Source organism: Onthophagus taurus, chromosome 11 (assembly GCF_036711975.1).
Source record: "Onthophagus taurus isolate NC chromosome 11, IU_Otau_3.0, whole genome shotgun sequence".
NCBI classification, from domain to species: domain Eukaryota; kingdom Metazoa; phylum Arthropoda; class Insecta; order Coleoptera; family Scarabaeidae; genus Onthophagus; species Onthophagus taurus.
In genome coordinates this window covers 10,189,092-10,201,491 of record NC_091976.1, presented here as the reverse complement: position 1 = coordinate 10,201,491, position 12,400 = coordinate 10,189,092, and the positions used below count along the sequence as shown (strand labels likewise).

The 12,400-nt window shown below is 36.0% G+C and overlaps 3 protein-coding genes across 5 annotated transcripts; 1 reads left to right on the top strand and 2 right to left on the bottom strand.

Annotated features, from left to right (window-relative positions):
• Positions 1–756: 756 nt before the first annotated feature.
• Positions 757–7,910, bottom strand: LOC139432157 (uncharacterized). Its single transcript, XM_071200527.1, has 2 exons — positions 7,690–7,910; positions 757–2,852 (listed from the first exon to the last, which is right to left on the bottom strand). Exon 2 carries the CDS (start codon positions 1,992–1,994, stop codon positions 1,005–1,007), a length of 990 nt encoding a protein of 329 aa, XP_071056628.1. The 5' UTR covers positions 1,995–2,852; positions 7,690–7,910; the 3' UTR covers positions 757–1,004.
• A 1,123-nt stretch (positions 7,911–9,033) lies between these two features.
• LOC139431853 (uncharacterized) lies at positions 9,034–11,528 on the top strand. Its single transcript, XM_071200069.1, has 3 exons — positions 9,034–9,422; positions 10,658–10,817; positions 10,877–11,528. Exons 1-3 carry the CDS (start codon positions 9,269–9,271, stop codon positions 11,481–11,483), a joined length of 921 nt encoding a protein of 306 aa, XP_071056170.1. The 5' UTR covers positions 9,034–9,268; the 3' UTR covers positions 11,484–11,528.
• LOC139431854 (uncharacterized) lies at positions 9,424–12,169 on the bottom strand. 3 transcript variants are annotated; one of them, XR_011641887.1, is made up of 2 exons: positions 11,582–12,169; positions 9,424–11,042 (listed from the first exon to the last, which is right to left on the bottom strand). XR_011641887.1 is itself a non-coding variant. In XM_071200070.1 (2 exons), exons 1-2 carry the CDS (start codon positions 11,887–11,889, stop codon positions 9,647–9,649), a joined length of 1,227 nt encoding a protein of 408 aa, XP_071056171.1. In that variant the 5' UTR covers positions 11,890–12,058; the 3' UTR covers positions 9,424–9,646. The 3 variants fall into 3 exon arrangements, 1 of the variants encoding a protein (XP_071056171.1); XR_011641888.1 differs by lacking the exon at positions 11,582–12,169 and having other exon boundaries at positions 9,424–10,565; positions 10,635–10,715; XM_071200070.1 differs by having other exon boundaries at positions 9,424–10,565; positions 11,582–12,058.
• Between the last annotated feature and the right edge of the window lie 231 nt (positions 12,170–12,400).

Sequence of the window (12,400 nt, the reverse complement as noted above, 5' to 3'; positions counted from 1 at the left end):
TTTATAATATGTGGTAATTTCAAATTTTTTCTCCCACTCGTATAGTAATTGTCACAGGTATAATGAAAAAATGTACGCGATTTCGGACGATCGGAGAAGAAGCTCGACTTTGCGATTTTTTTACAGGGGAACGGTTCATCGAAAAAAATCTAAGTTTCGACCACACACTGCCTAAAGTGTACTAAACATGCCAGTGTTTTTACTTTTTGATTTTTCTGACCCATTTAAAAAAAAACTACTTTATGTGAAGTAGTGATATCTCGATAACGCGTTATCGTATAAGATTGAGGCTAACATCATTTTGACTGCCTGATGAAATTGAATAAAACCCTAACCCTCATTGTTCATGAAGTACTCAATGCGATTTTATAGTGAGAGTTAAATCAATCAGCGCGAATTTATTTCCGCGAGTTATAGATGCCCTCCAAGAGTAAATGCTGAATAAGCATTTCCGAAAGTATATAATCCAAAGCGCAATTACGAAAGGGGAAACTAAGCTATCATCGCGACGTCGCCGCACTTTGTAAAATTCGAAACTTAGATTTAAGAAAAACAAGTTAATTTACAATTATAAAATATAAAATTTCAACTTTAAACTTTTATAAACTTAGTTTTAAATAAAATAAACTTTTTTAAAAACAAAATTCTGATCTTAGTATTTTAGCTGGCGCAGTCAGTAGGATAACTACAACGTGTTCGCGAGTAAAAATCTTCGTGAGTTCGCGGTCCGTTTCAACGGTTTGTGTAGTATGTTGCGAACCAAGGGGTTCTTACTGGGAAGAAGAAGAGGGTTTGCAAGTTAAACCAAAAGCTTCCTTGACGAACTTCTTTTATTTCATGTTTTTCCGTTGGGAACAACTTACATTTTGTTTTACAATTTGAAAACAAGCGGACAATCACGTACGACTAGGCGATATCGTATTACCGCTCGTCAGCGTAAAAAAAATAGAAAATGAAAAGAAATTAATTAAAAAATAAATTGGTCGGTTTATAACACCTTCCCCCTATTTAAGAAATTTGTAGCTGGGGTTGCTACAAATTTCAGGTTCCTGATTTTCAATGTCTTTACTTACACTAGCGTGAATCGTTTCAGAGTGAGGCTGTTTATTTTGATCTATATTGTTACGTTTCCTTTTTAAATAAGACAAATACCCAATGAACATCAATATAACTAAAACTATTAAAATCACTGTGGTATAATTAACAGCATAATTATGAATATTGTGTTTCGTCAAGGATTTTTCCCTTTTACGTATAATGTGTAAACTAGCACTAAACTTGTCTAGATTTCCTAAATTATAAGTAACTAAGGTATTGTTTAGGTCTGGTATTTTGTCAAACTGTAAAGTTTCGTTGAAAAGTAAATTTTTTAAATTTGGTTTCGGTATAAAAGATAAATTAAAGAAGTTGATATCAATTTCGCCGAAAGAATTTAACAGAACTGAACTAGTAGATGCTATGCAAAAGGATTTCATTTTTAAAATTCCTGTTTGAGATAATGTAAGTTTAAAATCATTTGGAGTGCATTTAATTTGTATGGTTATCGGATTTGCTGTTGCGTACATCCATGAATTTTTAGTTTCTAAATTAACAAATATTGCGTTATTTAATTTAATAAATTTCTTCTCGCAACTACTAGTAAGTATTTCATTTAAAAACATATTAAGTGCGCAATTTGTATTCGTATTAACAAAAAGGATCGAAGTTTGCTGCTTACAAATTAAATCATGACTTAATTCTACATAAGAACGAACATAACTACTATCTACTTCGAAAAACAATTGTTTGTTATTACTTAATACTAAATATTCTGACGTCGGGGCGATATAAACGAAAACATTGTCTTTCACGTTAGTCGGAACGCTTGTCACTTTTATCATTCGAAACATCTCGCGATTTACTAACGGTACTCGCACGATCATTTGCACTGTATTGTCATGCACGAAAACAGTCAATCTCAACGTTTTGTACAAATCATGAGAGTTATGTTTCATTACATTGAACGGAAAAGCTAGATCGCTAGGGATTAAATGTTGAATTCTTCGATTAATTTAGTGGGACTTAGCAAAAATGGATGAAGTACTCCTCGGTGCGCATCAACGAGTACTTCCACAAAATTATCTTGGAAATGATATAAGTAGTTTGTTAGTAATTCAAATAATACTACGGCTTCAGTTAACTGTTCTACAAAAAGGTTATGGGATGAAACATTGTTTACTACATGTGAAAGGTTGGTTATGTATGCGGACAGCTGTTTAGTTTTGACTCCTAGGGATGCAAAGTTTTTATTATTATTAATGATGGTGTTCTTTAATGCATCCATAGCGGTATTAAAAGTGGAGATTTGTTGTCGCGCCAATTCGACTAAATTATCCTGATTTTGTTCTAACTTATGTATTTTGTTATTAAGAAAAATGCCGTCTTCTGCGTCAAGAGTTCCAAAGAGTAGCTTTGTCGCGCTACCTACAAAATTGTATGCGCCTCTCTTTGTTCGTGTCCCTTTTTCAAGCCCTAGTAATTCATGTAATAGTGTGTTACGAGATTCAATAGAATGCTCTACAAAATGTACCAATTTTCTGAAATGTTCACATTGCGAAATCTTGTGCGAAGTGTCGTTTAAGCAGATGGTGTTTAACCTTTCCATACTAAACTTAGCTAAAGTGTACAAACTAACGTAATTCTTGAAATCTATAACAGTATGAAGTTTCCAGACTGTATTATACAAGGCAATCGGTTTCAGGGTTTCGAAATAAATACCACTAGATGAATTTAGAGGTATTACTTCATAAGGATCTTCCGAAACGGCACTTTTGGCAAGTAGAAAGCAGAACAGGAGTGGTATTAGTGACATCCTGCAAAAGGAAAAAAAGAATAGTTGTAATAGTTTTATTCATTACCGAATGGTTTTAACCTATTGTTATGGACTTTAATACATTTTCTTCCTATCTGTATTGTGCTGTTTACGTTGGAATTTACCTTAACAAGTTTGTAAGGGCCTTTGTAAATTTCATCGAGTTTGTTTCTACGCGTACCATTCCGAAGCATGACTTGGTCACTTTCTTTTAATTTTATAGGATTTGTTGTACGGTCATATCTGACTTTGGATTGAATTTTATTCGAAATTAAATTTTGTCGAGCTATTTCGTGGGAATGTTGCAACCTGGCTTTTAGTTCATTACTGTACCAGTCATAATTATAACACGGTTGAGGATGACGCTTTAAGGATGTCGGTAATTCGGCTTCTCGCCCGAATAGTAAAGAGAAAGGAGTAAAATCAGTTGAAGAATGGGTCGAAGTGTTGTAAGTGAACATTGCATATGGCAACCATGAATCCCAATTGGTTTGATCTTTCCTAACAAAATTCCGTAGATATTCCACCAGATTTCTGTGAGATCTTTCTAAACTACCATTTGACTGCGGATGGAAGGCAGTTGTTTGTATTTTTGAGATATGTAACAGTTTGCACACATCTTTAAATAATGCGCTCAAAAAGTTTGAACCTTGATCGGTTAATAGATACTCAGGAGTACCAAATTTACAAATGATATTGGTAACGAACTTCTCAGCAATTGTGTGGCTTTCTTGATTGGGAATTGCAATCGCTTCTGCAAATTTAGTTAGATCATCTTCAAAGGTTAAAATATATTTATTTCCGTTTTCAGAAGGAGTTAGTGGTCCAACAATATCGATAAAAACTTTTTCGAAAGGTTTAGTTGCGGTGCTCGTAATTTCTAAAGGCATTTTGGTGGGTCTGAACGATTTATTTGAGTTACATCTTACGCATGATTTAATGAAACGTTTTATTTCTTTTAGCATGTTAGGCCACTTGTAAAATTTTCTAATTCTTTTGTAGGTTTTATTGACCCCTTGATGTCCTCCGAGAGGATTTGTGTGATACTCTTTAAGGATGGTTTCTTTCTGTTCCGGTGAACTTATATCGGATACGTGATTATGGTAAATTGTTACTTTAATCGGAGAATTTTGAAAGATGAATTTAATCATAGCTCGGATTACGTCAATTTTAGGTTTTAAGACTGTTGAAGTTTGAATTCCAATATGATTTATTTTTTTATCATTTAGATATTTATATAAATTTAAGATACCTAAAAATACATGTTCATGACTAGTTGGATCTTCAATTCTCACGAAGATATAATGTATAATGTGTGAACCGGTATCTGAGGTTAACTTGTCTTGAATAGATTTCGGTATATTTAGTAAGGATATGGATTGATGACTGTTGGTTAGAAAGTAAACTCGTGTAAACAATTTTGGAGCAGATGCCAAGTTTTCATGACTATCGATGACGTCATCATTTATGATTGAATTAGATGTTGACTCAGTCAGAAAATTTTCGTAGTTAAGGTCATTGCGCGCTTGTGCACGTGTTACTACATTTACAGGTAATCTACTTAAAGCATCAGCGTTCGTATTGCTACTTCCTGGTTTATGCACTATCGAGTAGTCATACTCTTCCAGCTTTAACCTAAATTTCATCAACCGGCTACCAGGATCCTTTACAGAAAATAACCAGAGGAGTGGTTTATGATCAGGTACGATCGTAAAGGGTGTACCTATGAGATACGCTCGAAAATGTTTTGTTGCCCAGCAAATTGCTAGCAATTCTCGCTCGATTGTGCTGTAATTCATTTCAGCCTTATTTAGGATTCTGGATGCATACGCGATAGGACGATCTTTACCTATTACACCCTGTGATAATACGGCACCTATAGCTTGAGAACTTGCGTCCGTAGTAAGTATAAAACTTTGGTTGAAATCTGGGTATTGAAGAACAGGTGGACTAGTTAGTTTAGTTTTGAGTTCCTCGAAAGCTACAGTACAAGAAGGAGTCCATTTAAATACTGAGTCCTTTTTCAATAAAGCGTTAAGTGGGTGGACAATTTTTGCGAAGTTTTCAATGTAACGGCGATAGTAACCGGCTAGTCGTAAGAAGGATTTAACGTCTTTCGCACTTTTAGGTGTAGCACATTTGGTAATACCAGACATTTTTTGTGGATCAGGATACGTGCCATGCTCAGTGATTATATGACCTAAATATAATAACTCAGGCCGTAGAAATTCGCATTTTTCCGGCTTCAATTTTAAATTATGCTGCCTAAGACGCTCAAAGATTTGAATCAATTTCGAATTGTGTTCCTCCAACGTTTCTCCATATATGACAATATCGTCGAGATAGACAAAACACTTTGTACCTTGCAAACCGGTTAATACCTGGTTCATCAATTTCTGAAAGGTAGCGGGTGCTCCTTTCAGTCCGAAGGGCATACGGGCAAATTCGAAATGACCGTGTGGTGTCGAGAAAGCGGTCTTGTGTTTATCTTCTGGTGACATTAGTATTTGATGGTAACCAGAAGCTAGATCGATGGAACCAAAAAATTTGGATTTTCCTAGTTGATCTAATATTTCGACAATGTTAGGCAGAGGATATACGGAAGAAATCGATCTGTCATTGAGTTGTCGAAAATCTACCACGACACGCCATCTGTTAATGCCACTGCTATCAATCTGTTTTGGTACAACAAGAAGAGGTGAGTTGTACGGAGATTGAGATTCGGTTATGATGTCGTCTTTTAGCATCGCATTAATTTGGGATTTTATTTCATTTTGTTGATGAAATGGTAACCTGTACGGTTTTACGTTTATGGGAACACTGTCACTAGTAGGAATTGTGTGCATGGTGGCAGTTGTGTATGGCAACTTATCGCCTTCAAGCAAAAAGATGTCTTGATATTCCTTACAAATTTCTAAGATGCTACTTGCATGATTTTTATCGATATGTCCAAGTTTTAAGGAATTTTGGAGTAGATTAAATCTATCAAAACTAATGGGGATTTCGTTTAATTGTAAGATGATATAATCAGAAAGATTCTCGGTTTTAAGATTCAAATTTTCTAATCTTACTTCTTCTTCGTTTGAATTTAAGAGGGGAATATTCGAAAAACCGTCAGTGGATTTTATTAAACAATTCAGTACAAATACACCGCTTTGGATTTCTTGCGCCAAGCATAAAGCGTCGTGTTTAACCTCTAGTTTAACACGAGTAATGACCTCGCTTCTAGGAGGTATTATGATTTTATTTGAATTATGCAAATTCAGTACAAAAGAATGATTATTAAAATTGAATTTTAAAAGTTTTGCTGAGTAGTCAATAACTGCTTGATATTTAGAAAGAAAGTCTTTTCCCAAGATACCGTCACTAGTAATAGGAAATGAATCAGGTACAGGATGCACCTTTGAATGAAACAAATGCCATAGGAGGGAATGGATGTACTTCCAATTCCTTTTAGTTCGGCCTTAAAATCTGTATAACAGATAGTGTTTCCGTTAACATGACATTTTTTTAAAAGAGTTATCTCACTTCCGCTATCGACTAAGAAATTAAGAAGATTACTATTACAAATATCAACCTTTAAAGAGACTTCATCTAATGAAGTTATTTCACACAGGTTTAAAGTGAAAGAATTTGCTGATTTAACTGCATAAGGATGTTTTTCTTTATTTAAAGAAATTGGAACGTCTATTGCTGGGGCAAAGCGCTGACAAGGTTGGCGCTGCCCAGGGCACCGACCGCGCTTGTCGCGTTTCCCGCGTTAGGTTGCGATTCTAATGAATTTATTTGAGGACGCTTGCTATGGAATTCGTCTACTCGTCGTTTTTTGAAACAGTGCCGAATATGATGTCCAGGTTTTTTACAATATGCGCAATTTATTACAGTAACGCCCGGTTCTGTCTTTATTTCTCGTTTAGGAAATGATGGGAAAGAAACATTAATACCACTGTTGCCTGAATGGGGCACTGTATTACGTTTTGAAAAACAATTTTTTTCGATATGTCCCGTTTTCTTGCAATAATTACATTTAGGCTTTGATGGCTGTTTATGATCATGGGCGATAAAACCTACTACATTAGAAATTCTTTCTTCTTCTACAGCGGCTTCAATTGCTTCACTTAGGTTTTCAAAACGCGACGCTTTTATAAGGGTTTTATATTTAAAATTTAGTCCCTGAGTGAAAGCTTGAAATGCAGTTTTCTTATTTAGGTTATGAACAATTTCGGCGGACTCTGCTCCCTGACTAGCAATGCAAGCATCATCTAAGTCGTTTAAGATTTTTTCTATTTTATTTGAAAATTCCCGTACACTTTCATTATTACTTTGTCGGATACTTAGTAATTCTAGCTGTAATTGGGCAATAGTGCGTGTTTCTAGAAATTGGTCCTGAAGGGCTTCTTAAGATCCGCCCAGGTTAAAAAAGTTCTATGTTTAACTACGTTATAAGCAGGTCCATTCAATTTTGTCGTAATTATTTTTACTAGCATTAACTGTGAATTTGGGTTAACGGCTGTTGTGCTTACAATTTCACAACAAGCTATGAATTTATGTAGGTTTTCGCGATTTCCATCAAAATCAGGAATAATTTTAAGAGCCGTGTTAACGTCAAAACTATCTGCAGCTTGTACCGCCATGATATCTAATGGATCAAGATTTGAAGATTTCGAGGGAGTTATAGAATGGAAATCTGGATCGTTTGGATCGTCTGCGGGTTGATTACTACCTGAAGCTGTTAATGCGCTAGAAGAGGGTTTCGACGCGGCTTTAGCTTTCGAACGCGTGTTCATCAAACGTTATAATAACTCTCATGAAATGAAAAAAAGAAAAGATTGACTCACCTTGTTGTTTCGTGTTGGATTATACTTTCGTCGGAACCAGCGTTGATCGGCGATGTTGATTGCAAAGTTGTTGCGTCGGAGCCGTTGTCGTCCGGGTTGTTTTTACGAGTCCCGTGGTCTTTTCTCGCGGCAATGGTTACTTGCTTATCTTCGATTCTTCCTTGGAAATCAATTGGCAGTGGATCACGCCGGAGCAGAATGATTATCTTCTAATCTCGGAAAATGATCACCAAAAGATTCCTGGCTGTGCTTGTACTTCGATATTTTTTTTTTTTTTTATTAAATCGTTGCACAACCCCACACCTGACACCAAAATTTGTTGCGAACCAAGGGGTTCTTACTGGGAAGAAGAAGAGGGTTTGCAAGTTAAACCAAAAGCTTCCTTGGCGAACTTCTTTTATTTCATGTTTTTCCGTTGGGAACAACTTACATTCTGTTTTACAATTTGAAAACAAGCGGACAATCACGTACGACTAGGCGATATCGTATTACCGCTCGTCAGCGTAAAAAAAATAGAAAATGAGAAGAAATTAATTAAAAAATAAATTGGTCGGTTTATAACAAGTAGTCGAAACATATTGTGAACAATTGTACAACCCTTATTGGATTACAACAAATTGGATTGTAGTGCATCACGGATATACTGGATATTGGTTCAGCAGGACATCGGTTATGATTTCCCTACAGCATATAATCTGCATGTGAGTAAATCTTATTGATTGTTTCCTTTGCACCTTTGTTCTCTTGTTCCTTGTATGACTAACCTCAGTGCACGCATAAACGCAATAAGTATCATTGGCCGACAAAATGCCTTATACACTAAAAGATATCACCAACGTTTATCAAGATACCATACCAGTATACGATGGAGACGTAACCACTCGCAACGCCTTCATATCAGCTTGCGAATTCCTGGTAGACACTTTTTATAATCCTATCGGAGAAAGAAGCCCGCAAGTTGCCTCTCTATTATTACGTATATTTCAAGGAAAATTAAGAGCAAAGGCACTTCAAGCTATCAGCAGCAACGAAGAAGTTACCCGATGGATAGATTTAAAAAACATCCTCCTCAGCAACTTACGTAGCTGCGCTTACGTAGACGACCGTGAGTTTATTCCAAACGTAAAGATAAGAGACTCTGTAGTAAACATCGTAAACGGAGAAGCGCTTGTTATGCTAACTAATTATACAACAGAAAAAGTAGGACTAATATTTTACGACAAAATGAAAGTTAATCATCTAGAAGACATTCAAACCCCGTACAATTTCGAAACAAACATGGAAATAGACTCAGAAATGTCTGAAGAAGAATTAAGCAACTTATTGAAAGAAAACGTAAAGGTGGAATTTCGTTGCGACGTCCAGCGTTCGCGGCCCGCCGCGACGTCCGGCAGTCAAGCACTAATACAATGCATACAATGGAATTGATTTCGTTGACGCGGCGCGTCCCGACGGCTCAGCGGCCAGCCGTCGACGGCTGCGTCCCGACTGCTCAAAAACATGTCGAGACGCGAACGCCAACCGTGACTTTATATTTGAGAGGTTATATTTGCATGCAGAGTTCGTATTTAGATTAAAAATGTCGCAAAAATTTTCTCATGATGATGACGAATTATTAATTGAACAAGTACGTGAATATCCTTGCATTTACGACCATGCAAATAAGGACTTTAAGGATCACCAGATTCGGGAAAATGCGTGGAATAAGATTGGTGTAGTGTTATTGAAGAAATGTAAGTATGCATGTATATATTTGTGCTAGCTAAGTACATTATATTAAATTATTTATATTAAACTATTTATATTTCTGGGGCACCCTGTATAAATAAAAATTAGTTTAGAAAATGCGCAACTAAAAATAAAAATTAGCGGGTCCGAATATGTTTTCAAAAACAAAAGAATTTTAAGTGAATTTATTCCAATAGTTTTGCGCTCACTGTATAATAGCATACAGAAATTAACTGGACACTCTAAAAACACGATCATTCTGCCAATGGAGTGCCCCATCCTCATTAAAAAACTGGGTGAACATTTCCCTTACTTCCAAACCATTTGCACTTGCAAAGCCACCTGCTCCTGCTAATGGAGTCACATTGTTCGGGATCTGTACATTTGGATCATATTCGTAAAAGGGTCGATTGCCTTTCTCCAAAAATGCATCTCTTAACAGATTGTGCAAACAACAAGTTACCATGATCAACTTATCACACGATTCTGGATTTATAGCTATTGGTGTGTAGTAAATGCGAAAAATTTGGCTTAAAAGACCAAATGCGTTTTCAGTGACTCGTCGAGCTCTGCATAATCGATAGTTGTAAATAGTTTTCCTCCTATCCGATTTAGCAGATAATTTGCTGTATGGTTTCATTAAATGTCTGTGTAATCTAAACGCTTCATCGCCAACTACAACATACGGCAACTTTTTGTTCGAATTGGGAAGCATTTCGTCTTTTGGAAATAATTTTCCAGAGTACACTTGTTTGCCCATTTCAGAAGTTGAAAAAATGGTACTATCTCCTTCTTTTCCATAGGCACCAACATCCACAAATAAAAATTTGCAATTTGCATCTACCATAGCAAGCAATACTATTGAGAAATAATCCTTGTAATTGAAGAATAGCGATCCGCTTTTTCTGGGACAAAAAACTCGAATATGTTTGCCATCAACTCCTGCGACGCAGTTAGGAAAATTCCACTTATTCCAAAATTCCTGTGCTTTTTCCTTCATATCTATTTCATTTTGTGGTGGTAGAAATATAGGAACTAAACGCAGACATAGCACTTCTAATGTTTCTCGGACAACAATTGAAATGTAGCTGGATGAGATACGAAAGGCAAATGAAAGGGATTTAAATGTTTCACCTGTAGCTAAAAACCTAAAAAAAAGAACATCAAAACATCATTCGATACGATACGATACAATTTCATGTTTTTATATTATGTACCTATTCTTATTTTATTTTTCCAGCCGAGGATTGTAAATTGCGATGGAAAAATATTCGCGATAACTACTTAAAACAAAAAAGAAAACAAAAGCAAGGAACTGGTTCGGCAGCATCAACAAGACCATCAAAATGGCATTTATACGAACAGCTAACATTTTTGGAACTTCTCAAATCTGAACGAAGGTATACTATCTCTTTTGAGTTATGTTTTTTTAAGTTTTCTTATTTATTTATTATTGTAGCCGCATTCAAAATTGTAATGTACAGCAAAACACCGAATCATCTCAGAATACTCAGGATAGCGGCGATGAAGATGTTCAAACTGATTCGGAATCGCAATCAAGAATAATTGAAGACGACGTAGGATCACCAGATTCCATACATTTAAATCAGCCAAATCCGAAAATACTAAAAAGAACAAACATGGACGATAGAAGCCGTTCAAACACGCCAACTTGCAGCAGTTCAACACCTAGCAACGCAAAAGCGAAATTATTACACGAATTGGAAGAACGGTCTAAACATCGTCTTCACGTTCTATCACAATTAACGCACCAAAAGGAAGAAGATGAAGTGGATTTATTCATGAGAAGCATCGCTCTAATGGTAAAAAAGCTACCTCCCAATTTAATATCGCAAGCAAAGTTACAAATCCTAACACTAGTGACTAATTTACAAGCATCTTCCCCAATAATAAATATTCCACATACACAGACACAACCCCACCAACCACAGGCACCAACTCCAACATTTTCCCTCAATACTTCCCATAATACAAGTACACCTGACGATCATACGCCCACTACGTTTATGACACCCTATTCAAACGACTATTACAACATGAAATAAACTTATATATTGCTTTTGTTAATTAAACGTGCATTTTTGATAAAATTGTTGGTTTTTTTTTAAACATCTGTATTTTTTTACAAAGAAAACATCCTTACCTTAAGGTCAACGCTAACTTTTCCTCAGGAGAAATTGGGTTTTTCACACAATTTGTGGATTGTTTCTTCAAATCTGCATGAACGAGATTCAACACAAAATTAAATTGCTCTTTATTTAGCCTGAAGAAACTGCGAAACTTTTCATCATCGGCATTGAGATGATTTCTTATAAGTATTTCAAAATACCCTTCTTGGTTTCGAGATTTATATAACTCGCTAGTGTCCTCACGAATGGATAGCAAAAGCCTAATATCATCATCTTCTTCTTCTTCTAGCAAAATCAATGCCGCTAACGTCTTCCTATCCATTTTTAAAAAGCACCTTTCACTACAGAAGCATGAACATAAATGCTGCCGAAGCACAGACTCAGACGTTCCAACGAAATTCACGCGAACGTAACGGCTGGCCGTTACTGCTGGACGTCGCGGCGGGCCGCGAACGCTGGACGTCGCAACGAAATTCCACCTTAACGAAACACTTGAACACGAAAGGAATGACCTTAGAAGAAAAAGCTAGCATCCGAATTCTTTTGGAACGATATAAACACATATTTCACGTAGAAGGACAACGATTAAGTTTTACGCATTGTATCAAACACAAATCAAATCTAAAGAATGAAAGATACGAAAGATACAAGATACGAAAAAGGAAATTAAGAAGCAAATATTTGAGCTGTTGGACCAGGACATAATTAAAGAAAGTATCACCCTGGAGTTGCCCTGTAAATATCGTTACAATAACTAACATAGAAGACAACACAGGACTCCTACCAGTATTATTGGGCAGAGCTCAAAATGGTCATAGTTATTGGAGCCTAAC

What these genes read in the sequence shown, in the direction of transcription:
- LOC139432157 (XM_071200527.1), bottom strand. Translation starts at nt 1,994, where the DNA reads ATGAAACATAACTCTCATGATTTGTACAAAACGTTGAGATTGACTGTT.
- LOC139431853 (XM_071200069.1), top strand. Translation starts at nt 9,269, where the DNA reads ATGTCGCAAAAATTTTCTCATGATGATGACGAATTATTAATTGAACAA. An exon ending in TGTAGTGTTATTGAAGAAAT is followed by an intron (nt 9,423 to 10,657) that starts GTAAGTATGCAT and finishes TTATTTTTCCAG; the next exon opens with CCGAGGATTGTAAATTGCGA. An exon ending in CTTCTCAAATCTGAACGAAG is followed by an intron (nt 10,818 to 10,876) that starts GTATACTATCTC and finishes TTATTATTGTAG; the next exon opens with CCGCATTCAAAATTGTAATG.
- LOC139431854 (XM_071200070.1), bottom strand. Translation starts at nt 11,889, where the DNA reads ATGGATAGGAAGACGTTAGCGGCATTGATTTTGCTAGAAGAAGAAGAA. An exon ending in AAGTTAGCGTTGACCTTAAG is followed by an intron (nt 10,566 to 11,581) that starts GTAAGGATGTTT and finishes TCTTTTTTTTAG; the next exon opens with GTTTTTAGCTACAGGTGAAA.